We start from the raw sequence: 12398 nt of genomic DNA on the forward strand, positions 1-12398 counted from the left end.
CTGCAGAAGTAGCTTTATTTGAACTTGAAGAACTGACTTTTACAGTAACTTGGCTTCAGAAGAAGAGTGTGTAGATGGCATCTCGGTTACGAAACACTAGTGAAGTCTTGTGAAATGCAGGACGGAGCTCATACCCACTGATGTAAATACTGATGTCTGTAGCATTTTGTAGAAGTGAAGCTAAGCGATGAGAATATTTAGGTAACTCAGGACGTGTTTTCCTCCTCTTAATAGGTCCACACACAGTCAGCGTAACGTATGATGGCGTACCTGTGCCGAACAGTCCCTTCAGAGTGAACGTGACAGAGGGCTGCCATCCATCACGTGTGAAGGCAGAAGGACCTGGACTCAAAGAAGCTTTCACAAATCAGCCAAACGCCTTTTCGGTTGTCACCAGGTAGCCTCATCCTTAAAGAATATCTGAGGGAGGGAGGAATGTAGTGGACTGTGTGATGCAGGATGCTAAAATCAGTACAAATATTTATAAAAAGGCCAAGCTGTGTCCTTTTAATTACTGTGAGTGTTACCTCATCGCATGCTGAGCACTCTGTGAAGTTATGCTGACCAGCTTTGCATGCAAGAGCATGCTGAAGGCTGGACATCAGAAGTCAGGTTACTGCATTTCCAATAAGGGTAAAAACGCAGCCAGAGCATGTGAAGCTGCTGTTGGAAGCAGCCAGTTCTAACAAAGTGTGTTTCTGTCTTGCAGAGGGGCAGGAATTGGTGGCCTTGGAATAACTGTTGAAGGACCTTCGGAGTCCAAAATTAGCTGCAAAGATAACAAGGATGGGAGCTGCAGCGCCGAGTATGTTCCTTATGTTCCAGGAGACTACGACGTTAACATCACATACGGGGGAGAGCATATTCCTGGTAAGAGCTCTTGCTCAGTGGCTTTCAGAAGAGGGAGGGTGTCGAGCTAGGGACTTGGTACCTTGGCTGCATCTCACTTGTGGTGGGGGATGTTGAGGTTTTGACTTTGTGCTTTTCCTGGGAATTCAGGCAGAAACAGCGGTGACTTTTGTTCCTCACACCCAGCAGGAAGTGTGGAGCCCTTTGTGCTGTGGTGCGGTAGTTTTGAGGAAGGGCTGCAGTCTCTTCTTGTTTCTGAAACAGCCTCTGTGGGGATGTGGAGAAGCCTTATCGAGACCGTAGCACCCGCAGGGGGGAACAACAGAGTGGGTACAGACGGGTGGGACAGGGAAAGGGACGCTAGCCCTTGGCAAATAACTGGTATTACGCACAAGTGGTGTGTAATGCATTAGGTCAAGGAAACAGCCCTTTGGTATGTGGGTGCCTTCAAGACTGTTCTGCAGTAAAATGGTCTAATGGGAGAGCTTGTAATGGGGATTATATTAAACACTGCAACTTTTGGTCCCTGCAGAAAGTGTAGTAACTGTTTCCCAAGCCAAATGTTTATCTGTGCACGTATTTTAACTGGATGTTAAGCTGAAGTGAAATAGGTTTAAGGAATGTTCCAGGTACATCTGGCATCCAGCAGTTCATGACTAAAAGAAGGGTGTTTTGCTTGATACCAAGAATTAAATGCTCTTAAATGCCAGACACTGTTTGAGTTCTTCCATGCTGTCATACAGCATACATCTAGCTATTCTTTCCTAGATGCTGTGAGTGAGCCAATTCTGTCCCGTTGGTCCCATTTTATTTGTCAACATACTGAATTTGGTAAAATATGAAGGAAGCAAGTGCCTGCGTGACACTTTATTTGCACTTCTGGTTTCTTTCATGCATTGTTTTCTGGGGTGTGAGAAGCAGATGGATCTCAGTTGAATTGTTGAGTAGATAGTGAATATGTAAAGCACCATTATTACACTTCTGGCTTTTGCAAAAGCAAAGAAGTAGTGTGGAGGCTGTGGGGTTGGCATTCCTGCCTGAGGTTGAGGTACAGTAATAAAAAAGCCCGAGGAAAAGTGGGGAAAAAGACCATTGGTTTCCTGTAACTGTTAACGCTGTGGTGTTTAACGCTTCTTGTGTTACCTTCCAGGCAGTCCTTTCAAGGTTCCTGTGAAGGATGTTGTGGATCCCAGCAAGGTGAAGATAGTAGGACCAGGTCTGGGAACAGGTGTTCGAGCCAAAATCCCACAGTCCTTCACTGTAGACACCAGCAAGGCAGGAGTAGCACCACTCGAGGTGGTGGTGGCAGGACCCAGAGGTAAGAACCAAAGTACTCCATCCAGCTGTGTCCTCATCGCTGTGTTTGGGTGGGTAACATGGTCCTGGTCCTGCTTGCAAAAGTGGTGGTACCACTTGAACGAGCGTTTCTCTCTGTTTCTATTCATCTGGTGTGTGCACCTGGACATGTGACCCATGTGTCATGCTGTAAAGGAAGGAGAACTGTGTCCCTAGGTAGTGTTGCTTTGGGCAGTGTCTTTGATGGCTTTATTCTTATCTTCTGAGTTGGGAAAAGTGGCATGAGTAGCCATCACTGGTGAACAGTTGTGGCTTAGATTTAGACATCAAAAAGTAAGTCTCACATGTGAATGGTGACTTGGGAAACCCATGTCACTGGGTTGCAGGAGTCTCTGAAACATGGTGGAGACCCTCAATGGTCCCCAGAGAGCAGCAAGGCCCTCGAGCGATAGCGTTGATGATGTTTGCATTAACGTAGGAAGCTGTGTCTCGGTGGCAACATGTGCCTTTTGGCTGCAAGTTTCACCTTGCTGGGAGGTGGGAGCTGCTTCCCCACTCGAGTGTCAGGTCACCATGGTGCAGGTGCCCCTCAGGTAACCCTTCTTTAATTTTAGTGGATGAGACGGATTCCCAGGGATGGCGCTCCCCATTGAAAACGATTTCAGATTTCTTTAAAGGTGATCCGAAGGGTGACGCTGAGACAGGTTTGAACTCTCACTAACTAGTGGCAATTTTGGCTCTCAGAAATCCAACTGCCAACAGCAAGAATCATCTGGAGGAGGGAGTGGGAACCAATGGTGTTGCTTTTAGGCTTTGCATGGCGACTATACATTTCTTTTGTGCTTGCTTTACTGATAATCCATCCCATATTTTAAAGCTAACTTGTGATTGTAGGCTGCTTTGTGTGTTGATCTGAACCAATATGTCATGTAATCCTCTGTAGATTTAGCTCAATGCAAATCGAAATAATTGATCCTGCTTTCTTTGGGCTTTGGCAGCTCCTGCCTAGGGAGCAAGCTGCCTTTCCAAATACCTAATTGTGAAAGACTCAGTTGATGAATGCTACAAACCAACTGGCTTTAGGGCTCAATTCTGTGCAGTGAATCCCTGTAACAGTATGTAATCTTGTAAATGACAGTTCAGGCAATTATAACAATTACTTGTTTTCTTTCTCGAAAGGTCTTCAGTGTATGTTGAACAATTGCTCTTGACCTGGACAGTACAGAAAGGCAGATTTTTCTCCAGTATTTTCATGTTAGCTTTTGTTTACAGCGAGAAGATGGGAGGCCAGAGAGCAGTGGATAACAAATCTGTCTCAAGTTAATGGCTCTTGAATGAAAAATAAGGCAAACTGATCACTGATCCATGCCTATTGCCTTCATTAAAAAAAAAATTAAAAATTGAAATTTAGCTTGTTGCGAACTGTAAATGAGCAGCGCATCTTGGAGCTTTGTGCAGCAAATGGCTGATGAGGAATTGAGTTTTAGTAGCACAGCTGAGAAAATTGTCTGTTGCTTTTTTAGGAATTGTGGAGCCTGTTAATGTAGTAGACAATGGAGATGGCACCCACACGGTGGTGTACACCCCTACGCAGGAGGGACCCTACATGATCTCTGTCAAATATGCTGATGAAGAGATTCCTCGCAGGTAAGGTGATGAAGATAAACTTAGATGAACTGAAGATTTAATGACCTAACTGTGCTCTCCCAGCACACGAGCACTGTTTAAGGGCTAGCTGTGCTCCTTTCTACTTTGCTAGTGCAGAGTTCTGCACCTACAGCAGAGACACCTCAGCGTGTACTGCAGTAGTTATCAGCTCTTGGCTTAGGAAGAGGGGATCAATAATCGTTTTCCCTTTAAGTCCCTTCAAGGTGAAGGTGCTTCCTACGTATGATGCCAGCAAAGTGACAGCGAGTGGACCAGGTCTCAGCTCCTATGGCATACCAGCCAGCCTGCCTGTGGAGTTTGCTGTGGATGCTAAGGATGCTGGGCAGGGGCTTCTGGCTGTCCAGATCACTGTAAGTAACTATAAAACCAAATAGCAGTGGAAACACGTTGTTCTAGGTGGGCACAAGTGGCTCCTATCGGAATTGTCCACAGCTGTACCCTGACATACCCAGTGTCCTGGAGACTGGGCTGCTGGCTGGACCTTAAGCTCTGGTACTGGAAAATCTTGCACTCTGTGTTTTATGAAGCTCTTGAGGCTGCTTTTATGAGACTTCAGTTTTAAAATCATCACCCATTCTATATTTGGCTCTTGTTTAACCTTGCACTCCGCAAATGCTCAAAATGAGATAAATAGTTTCTGGTAAGATTTTGAAAATGCTGGAATTTGAAATGGAAACAGCCTTCTAGCAGTGTAGTTCAGCAAGGCCATAAGATAACATCCACAATGAGCATTACATGATGATAAATGAACAAACAAGTCTTCTTCAAGGTTGCCAGAAGTCGTGAGCTGCTTAAGGAGATACTACAGGAATGTTTTTATTTGACTTTGTTATTGCTTTTCCTGAGATTTCTGGTGCCTGGACTCTGTGGCCTCAGCAAAAAAGTCTCTGGTTAGTGGGCCATAGAGCACATTTCTCAGCCCTGGCATGCCTAGGTCATGGCATGGCCGGTTGTACTTGCCCTTCTGCATTCTTGCTCCCGTGCTGTCCCCATCTGCTCAGGTGCACTAGAGCAGTTGCCTTTATTCTGGCATGCAGGTGTGCTCTTAAATGATCCAAAACACTTATCAGAGCTCCCAGCCTGGCTGTGCTTTGAAGATTACATTCCACATGGTGGGAGTGCATTGGGGGATCCTCCTCACAGCATTTGTTTGCTGCTTCTTCTGAGCTGTAGTGTCAAACCTTTCACAGGCTTTCCTGAAAGAAGCAAGGTCTTTCACGCTGTACCTAGAATCTCAAGTCCTTTGCAGCTTATATGTACCCCAGGCAGTGTTAACTCATGAAATACAGAATGGGGTCAACACGCGGTTCTCTGTAAGCAAGCTTGGAAGACCTTCTAGAATGCTTCAGGCTTTGCAGTTGATGAGTTGTACTGAAATGTAAACATTATGCCCAGCGCTGATCTTTGTTGTAGGTATGAAAGCTTGATGCTGAAGCTCAGATCTGTATTGTTTATGCATCTCCTTAATTCTTGTATTCAGCATAAAAATGGTAGTTGAAGTGACTACATAGGCCTGTTTTTAACAGTAGACCTTGCAGGAGGGCTGACAGCAGGCTCTGGTAATGCTTCACCTTGACCTCAGACCTTTCAGGAAGCAGCTGGCCAAGGCTACCCAGTGCTTTGTCAGGACAGAGCTGCACAGTCTGTCTCCCAATCTGTGCCTCAGGGATCTGGGAAGTGTTCTTCATTTCCAGCAGTGATATGACAATGAATGAAGCCTAAAACTTCTTTCAATTAATTCAAAGTTCATTAAAATGGCTTGCTGCATCTTAGAAACATTCTCATATCAAATAAAGGGCAGGTAACGATAGCACTGGTTGTTTTGTAATTGTCTGATACCTTTTTGCTCCTAATAGTCTACTCCTGGTACTAGTCCTTGAGTGAAATATAATTAATCCTCAAAACCCTGCAATTCGGTATCTATTTGAGACTGCCTAAATACGGTTGTGAACAGATTTGCTGCCCTGCTAAAAGAATTCATAACTAACTTCAGAGTGCCTAACCCTTCTGGTTTGCAATCCTCAGGACCAAGAAGGCAAACCCAAGAGAGTGGATGTTCATGACAACAAGGATGGCACTTACACAGTCACCTACGTCCCTGACAAAACGGGCCGCTATACCATTGGTGTGAAGTATGGTGGAGATGATATCCCGTCCTCTCCCTACCGGATCCGGGCATCTCCGGCTGGGGATGCCAGCAAGTGTTTGGCCACAGGTAAGAGTTGGCTCCTCTCTCTTGATGCTGTTTGTCCCTGGTGTAAAGCTGCCTTCGGGGCATGGTGCGGTTCGTGTTCTGGGTGTAGAAGATGCTGGAGGCTTGTGTAATCTGGCTGCTTTTACAGGGTTTTTTTTCCTAAAGATAAAGAAGCGTCCACCCTGCGAGTGAGCAGAAATCTCTTACAATCTCAAGCGAAATCTTTCAAACTGTCTGCGTTGTTATAAACAACCAGATGCAACCAAAATCTGATGCTTATTTTGGCTTGGGTAAACCCTGCTGGGAACTGCAGTGAGGTTGATTTAAAAATAGCACATCTGCGCACGTTCACTGCATCACGCTCCTTGCGCTGAGAGTGTTGCAAGAAGTTTTTGTTCCAAGCAAGAACACAATTGTAAGGATGTAAATAGCTGGCTGTGTGCTTCTGCATTAGCAAAGCCTGTTCAGGCTGGGTGTTACTAGTTGGAGGTTTCTGCTGCTTTTCTGTCTGGTCAAGGTTGGCCAGGGTCTGAACAGACTTTTGGAAGGTGTAGGAAGAAGGAGAGAACCTAAAGATAAGAAGTTACTGTAGCTAAAAAAAATCATTGCCTCAAAAATCAGTGCCTTGGTGTGGGGGAGTGACTCCAAATTTGTTGCTGTAGGAGCCCACTTATAGCTTCTACCCTTACCCATTATCAGGAAGGATGGTCATCAGGCACCTTTGGGCTGGCCACAGCTACATGTTGCCGTCTTCCAGCCAGCTGGAGGCTTTGGCAGGGAGCAGAGGTGACAGGAATCAGTTACAAGAGTGCCACTGAATGTTAAATCCCCCTGATTTTAAAATAAATTAATTAAGCAAGAACAAATTGAACAGGGAAGCTGTCCGTGGTTGGAGACCTGTGAGGGTGCCTGGGCATTGTGCTGACCTGCCTTGTGCACTTAGAGCTCACCCGGTGCCCATCCGGCAGCTGGCTGCTTCCAAGCCTGCTTAAACGGAAATACAGTCCTGGAACAATGGAAACACAGAGCGGCAGGTACCCCTTTTGCTTCAAAATTTGTTTAAAAGAGGCATTAATGGCTGAATCTGATACTCTTCCAAGTAACTCAAGTCACTAACTATTGAAAATAACTGTGATGGTGATTACTCTCAGATGCCAGCTTAAATTTCCCTTTTCCAAGAAGTGCCTCTGACTCTCTGCTGTAAAGCTGAAATACAATCGCCGCAGGAGTAGATGCTGGAATATTGTCAAGATATTAAAACGGCAGGTTTGTTGCCACTTGAAAACGAGCCATTTACCTGGTAACAAGTGCCGGTCAAAAGCAGGAGTATTAAATATGTACTGCAAATAAGACTTAATAGTTCTCATTTAAACACGGCGTTCTTCAGGCTGGATCTGATTGCTGCAATTTGGCATTGTTTCATGATTTTTTGTTTTTGGGATGTGTGGCAGAACAGTGGAAAATCATTTGTGGGTAATGGAGGAGGAAACATGGCCATGGCTGCTACTGTGCCCTTTTATAGCTGGTTACATAGGGAGGTTTATGGTAAAGCAGTGGCAGCTGAGTCGCTGGCTGGGGCAGAAATAGTGCCTTTGGCTCTGTGTAAAGGAGCGTGATGGTAAGAGTATGGGTTAAGGCATAGCTTTCTTCAAACTTAGCTTTTTTTCCCCTCTGTTTTCATCCAGCCTCTCTGATTGCAGAGAAGGAGAGCTGGTGGCCAGCTCTTGTATGCTGCTGTGCTGACCAACACTATGTATGTCCCTTGTTGTACATCTGCTCCCAAACCCATGTCTGTGGGTCCCTGGGACCGGCGTTTTGGTGCCTTGCTTCCCAGGCGCCTTGCGGGCGGCCTGCCTGGGAAAACTGTCCTCTGAACGCTTTCCGTAACGAAAATTGCCTCGTAGGTCCTGGAATTGCACCCACTGTGAAGACTGGTGAGGAGGTTGGTTTTGTGGTAGACGCCAAATCAGCAGGGAAGGGAAAAGTGACGTGCACCGTCCTGACGCCAGATGGGACAGAAGCTGAAGCAGATGTTGTTGAAAACGAGGACGGGACTTACGATATCTTCTACACCGCTGCCAAACCAGGAACCTATGTGATTTATGTCCGCTTTGGTGGGGTGGACATTCCCAACAGTCCTTTCACCGTCATGGTAAGCCAGCTCTGCTCTGAAAATGCCTCCCACTCAGATTCCTGCTGCCGTGTTTTATTTAGTGATAGGTTAACTCTGTGTGTAAATGTTTGCTCAGGCATTTATTAGGCTAGCAGGAGCTAATGAATCCTTGTTACTCGCACAGCTTATTTTGAGCAGGCAATACAGTTAAGTGAAGAGGGATAGAAACCGTCAGAGGATGAAGACCTGGCTTCTCTGAACGAGTTCATTTTTCATTTCCTGACCTTCTATTTCCTTTTCAAAATGATGTAAGGGTGGTTGTAATTGGCTTCTACAAGTAATTACTTCATCCATTGTCAGATACAGGGCTCTGACTTGTCCGTCTCTCGCTCTTTATGATGTTGTCCCCGAAGTAAGGAATGGTCTGCTGACAGATCCCAGGGAAGCAGGCTGTTAGCTCACCCTTAAAAATGATTTGCAAGTGCTAGTTAAACTGTTATAGCCTAACCCCCCTCCTTCTAATTAAGTTCCTTCCAACGTGCAGTACTTCAGCATGTTTAGGTTTAAAAAGCAAACAAAACCCCAGCCTCCCTGAGGAGGTGAGTAGGTGCCTCTCAGGGCTCAGAGAAGCTCTTCATGAGAAGAACAGCTCTCAGTGTTGGCAAAACAAGTCTTGGTCTTGTAATCTCAGCCGAGGCAACCTCCAGCACATCTCGGTCTGGGAAACCACGCAGCCATACTTGTGCTGAGTCTGGCTGAACTTGTGGGAGAGTCCTCAGGACCAGGTGTGCCCACTCCTCCTCCTCCTACCTGCCATCCTGGCAGATTGCTACTGCCGTCCCTGAAGATTTCCACGAGAAAAATGACTCCCTTGGTCACCGCTCAAAGCTCACTGCAGGAAATGCCTCTCGAGGTCAGGGCCCTCTCCTGGCCCGCTCCTGGCCAGCCAAAATTCCCACTTCCTAACTGGCTGATAGTACGTGTTTGACTTGGGTGTCTCAGCTGGGGACAGAGAACATTGAAACAGCAGCATTTCTGTTTCACGTTGGTTTTCTTAGTGGAGTCTTTCCATGCATAGGTTTCCGGCGGGTTATTTTGTTTGGGTAGTTTGCAGTGGTGTAAATGGGCAGGAGCTGGGGTGGCTGAGCCCAGTGGAGCTGTGTGCGTGGGTGTCAGCCCCAGCTACTCTCCATGGGTCAAGTGGGGGAGATGGGAATTTGCAAGTCATCCTCTTGGCATGCCCGGTGGGAAGGGAGGCTGCGCCGGGGGAAAACACATTGGGTGTCTTGACGACGCTATCCCAGCTATGAATCAGAAGAATAGCTTTGCAGCTATGACTGGACGTGGGCTGGGTCGTTCACCCGAGCTGGGAGCAGCCTTCCCACGGCAGCCTTCCCCTGCCTCCCAGCTCCCACGTCCTGCTGCCCCGCGCCTGGGAACTCGCATCTTCGGTTCAAACCTTTCGCTTCCCTCCCTGCACCAGTCCCATAAAAAACCAAAGCAACTCTGAAATGAAGTTCCCCCAGTGGTCAGGCACTGCTTTCCAGCTTCTCTCAAGCTCCCAACAACAGCACGTACTGGCTTTGTCCCTTTGCTGTGCTGCTGGTGGCTTCCCCTAGTGCCCATGGATAAGGGGCAGTTTCCCAGCTCCCCTGGCTGGATCCAGGTCCTTGTGGTGGTGAGAGCACTGGGAGGGCTGCGCGGTGGGAGGAAGGTGTTGAGGAGCTAGAAGGAGCCGTGTGTTCTGCACTGTGAAAGGTGGGGATGCCTCCGTGCCAGAATAACACCTAACCTGCCTCTACCCCTGCCCAGGCTGTAGACGCAGATGATGTCACCGCGCGGTCGCAGGAGCCAGTGGGCGCCTCCCCCCCCGGATTCCGCCCTTGGGTACACAATTTTACATTTTTCAGCTGTTTTCCCCCATCTGTGTTCCATTTCAGATGACAGTCTGCTTCTTGGGATTGCTTGAAATTGCTCTGGTCATTGTGTTCATTCTTTCTGTTTGATCAATTGTTCTTGAGATCCAGACCTTGTTTTTCCTTTGCTGCTTGAAGGGAGTCTCCAAATAAACTCTCATTTAAACACGAAGAGGATCATTACACCTACAGCTTCTACTTCTGCAATGTCTACTGTTGGCAAAAGCAACCTGAGTGCATCGCTTTGTCTTCTCAGTCAAACAGCAGTGTCTTGAGTCCAGAGTCGCATTGTGAAACTTGTTTCTTTTGTCCATTTTGTGTTGCAATCACTCTGCCCCGTTCAAAAATCACTTTCTCTTCCAGGCCTTAAGCAACTAAATCCTTTCAGACGGAGCCACTTCGGGTCTTGCGTGCACTACATTGTCTTCCATCCCTTTTGTGTTCCATTTTTACCTCCTAACTTTTTTCCAGCATGTCTTCCATTCGCACCGTGTTTGATTGGCTCTGCTCTGCGGCGTGGTGGGGTTGTGAAGGAGAGCTTGGCCAGAGACTGCTCTGATTGAGCCCAGTCCTGTGGCTGCCTGCGATAATCACCGCACCCTCTCTTCTGCTTGTGCTCACAGTGGAGTTGCTCAGTGCTCGCTCGGGTCTAACCTTCCTTTTTGAAGTGACCCATCCATTTGCTTCCCGTAGGTCACGGAAGAAGCGTACGTCCCGGTTGGAGACATGAACGGCATGGGATTCAGGCCCTTTGATATGGTTATCCCTTTTGCTGTAAGGAAAGGAGAAATAACAGGTACCTGGAGCATGCGTAGCCTCTCGGGGAGGTTTTGCTTTCTGTTAGCATGTTTATCCATTTGCAGCTAACGGTCTGGGTGGTCTAGAGCACAGCGTGTGGGGGAGGATTGTATCCTGCCAGCAACTTAGTTGTTTAATTTCACATCGAGTGGCACCCGCTGAGGGTGAGGAGGATACGCCCCGCCGATGGTTTGAGTTAAATGAGGGGGTTCTTGGTGCTGCCGTGATCCTCAGTGCCAGGCTGTGAGCTACGGCACTGGAGGACCCGTTGCTGCTTTTTCCCCTCTGGAGCAGCTCCATGCAGCCTTGATAAGCTCCGTTATTTATGTTGTGCAGATGCTGCAAAACAGTCAAATCCTGCATTCCTGTCACATACCTTCTCCAAAGCAGGTGACCCCTCTTCCACAGGTCTGGCAGCTGAGAGCATCACCCCAGTAGCACCCCGGCTGTACTGAGCTCCTGCAGGAACAATCTGTGTCCCCTCCTGCCCCTCTAGTTCAGCAATCCCACCCCAAGCCCTGGGCTGTCCCTGCTGAAGGGACAGTCTATTTTTTCTTATCAAAAGAGCTGCAGGAGAGGGAGCATCTTGTGATGAGGTAGATTGGTGCCTTTCCTAGGGCTTCCTGTGGAAATTTCAGTGGCTGAAGCAAACAGCCCTGCCTGCAGAGTTTGTAAGGTCACAGGACTGTTTGCCAGATGTCTACCACTGCGTTGTATTCATGTAGCTTAAGTAGAAAACATGTCTGGTTAGTGTTCCCATTAGTCTCCTATTTGTGCCTGTGGGTAGGGAATTTAACAATTTACAATGCGTGTTTAAAATGGCTAGACAATTCTTTGTGGGTGGGAGAGGGGAAGCAGGCAGCTTCTCCTTCTGTAACTCCCATGGTGGCTTTTTGTAGGTGAAGTACACATGCCCTCTGGAAAGACGGATACTCCAGAGATTGTGGATAACAAGGACGGCACAGTAACAGTGAGATATGCTCCTACCGAGGTCGGGCTGCATGAAATGCACATAAAATACATGGGAAACCACATCCCAGGTGAGTCTGGCAAAGCAGGTGACACAAATCTGCATGCGGTGTCCTGCCCGTGCATCTGCTCCCTGGTGAGGTTTCTGTAGCTTTGCTGTAAGCTCTGCAGTAGGAGCTGGCAGGGATGTCTCACAGCAGTTCCTCTGCAAGCAGCCCGGAGAGCAGCTAGAGCAAAGGAGTAAGTGCCGGCACATGGGAGCTTCCATTGCGGTTTGGTAGTACTGGCCAGGCTTAAAATGGATTTTGGTTTTGGAAACTAGCTTTTGTGGCATTTTATTATGAAGAAGAAACATACAATTTTCTAACTACCGCTTTTTTCAGGTTGAAATTTACTGCTCTGGTGCTCAACAAAACTAGTGGTTACAGCGTATGTTTATCCTTAAACTGCATTGGCATAAAATCTCCAATCTGTGGGGAGGACTGAGTGGCTAAAACACTATAGTTACTCTTTCCATCCCATTGCAATAAAATAAAACACACATGCACACTATGCTGTAATCTTTCTTTCTTCCTGGCTGCTTCTTAACAAACAG

General features: G+C 47.2%; 1 protein-coding gene across 6 annotated transcripts in view; it reads left to right on the plus strand.

Moving 5' to 3' along the window:
* The window catches only part of FLNB (filamin B, beta), a 74458-nt gene that overhangs the window by 46566 nt on the left and 15494 nt on the right, over nt 1-12398 (plus strand). For 3 of the 6 annotated variants that reach the window (XM_014943205.1, XM_014943201.1, XM_014943206.1), the window contains 11 exons: nt 235-397; nt 710-870; nt 2000-2167; nt 2760-2849; nt 3669-3792; nt 4007-4163; nt 5839-6028; nt 7912-8159; nt 9933-10007; nt 10730-10832; nt 11734-11874. In XM_014943205.1, coding sequence (XP_014798691.1) covers nt 235-397; nt 710-870; nt 2000-2167; nt 2760-2849; nt 3669-3792; nt 4007-4163; nt 5839-6028; nt 7912-8159; nt 9933-10007; nt 10730-10832; nt 11734-11874 — 1620 coding nt within the window. The remainder of the gene's footprint in view (nt 1-234; nt 398-709; nt 871-1999; nt 2168-2759; nt 2850-3668; nt 3793-4006; nt 4164-5838; nt 6029-7911; nt 8160-9932; nt 10008-10729; nt 10833-11733; nt 11875-12398) is intronic. The other 3 variants (XM_014943202.1, XM_014943203.1, XM_014943204.1) reach the window with 3 other exon arrangements.

Source organism: Calidris pugnax, unplaced genomic scaffold, assembly GCF_001431845.1.
Source record: "Calidris pugnax isolate Ruff unplaced genomic scaffold, ASM143184v1 scaffold128, whole genome shotgun sequence".
NCBI lineage: Eukaryota > Metazoa > Chordata > Aves > Charadriiformes > Scolopacidae > Calidris > Calidris pugnax.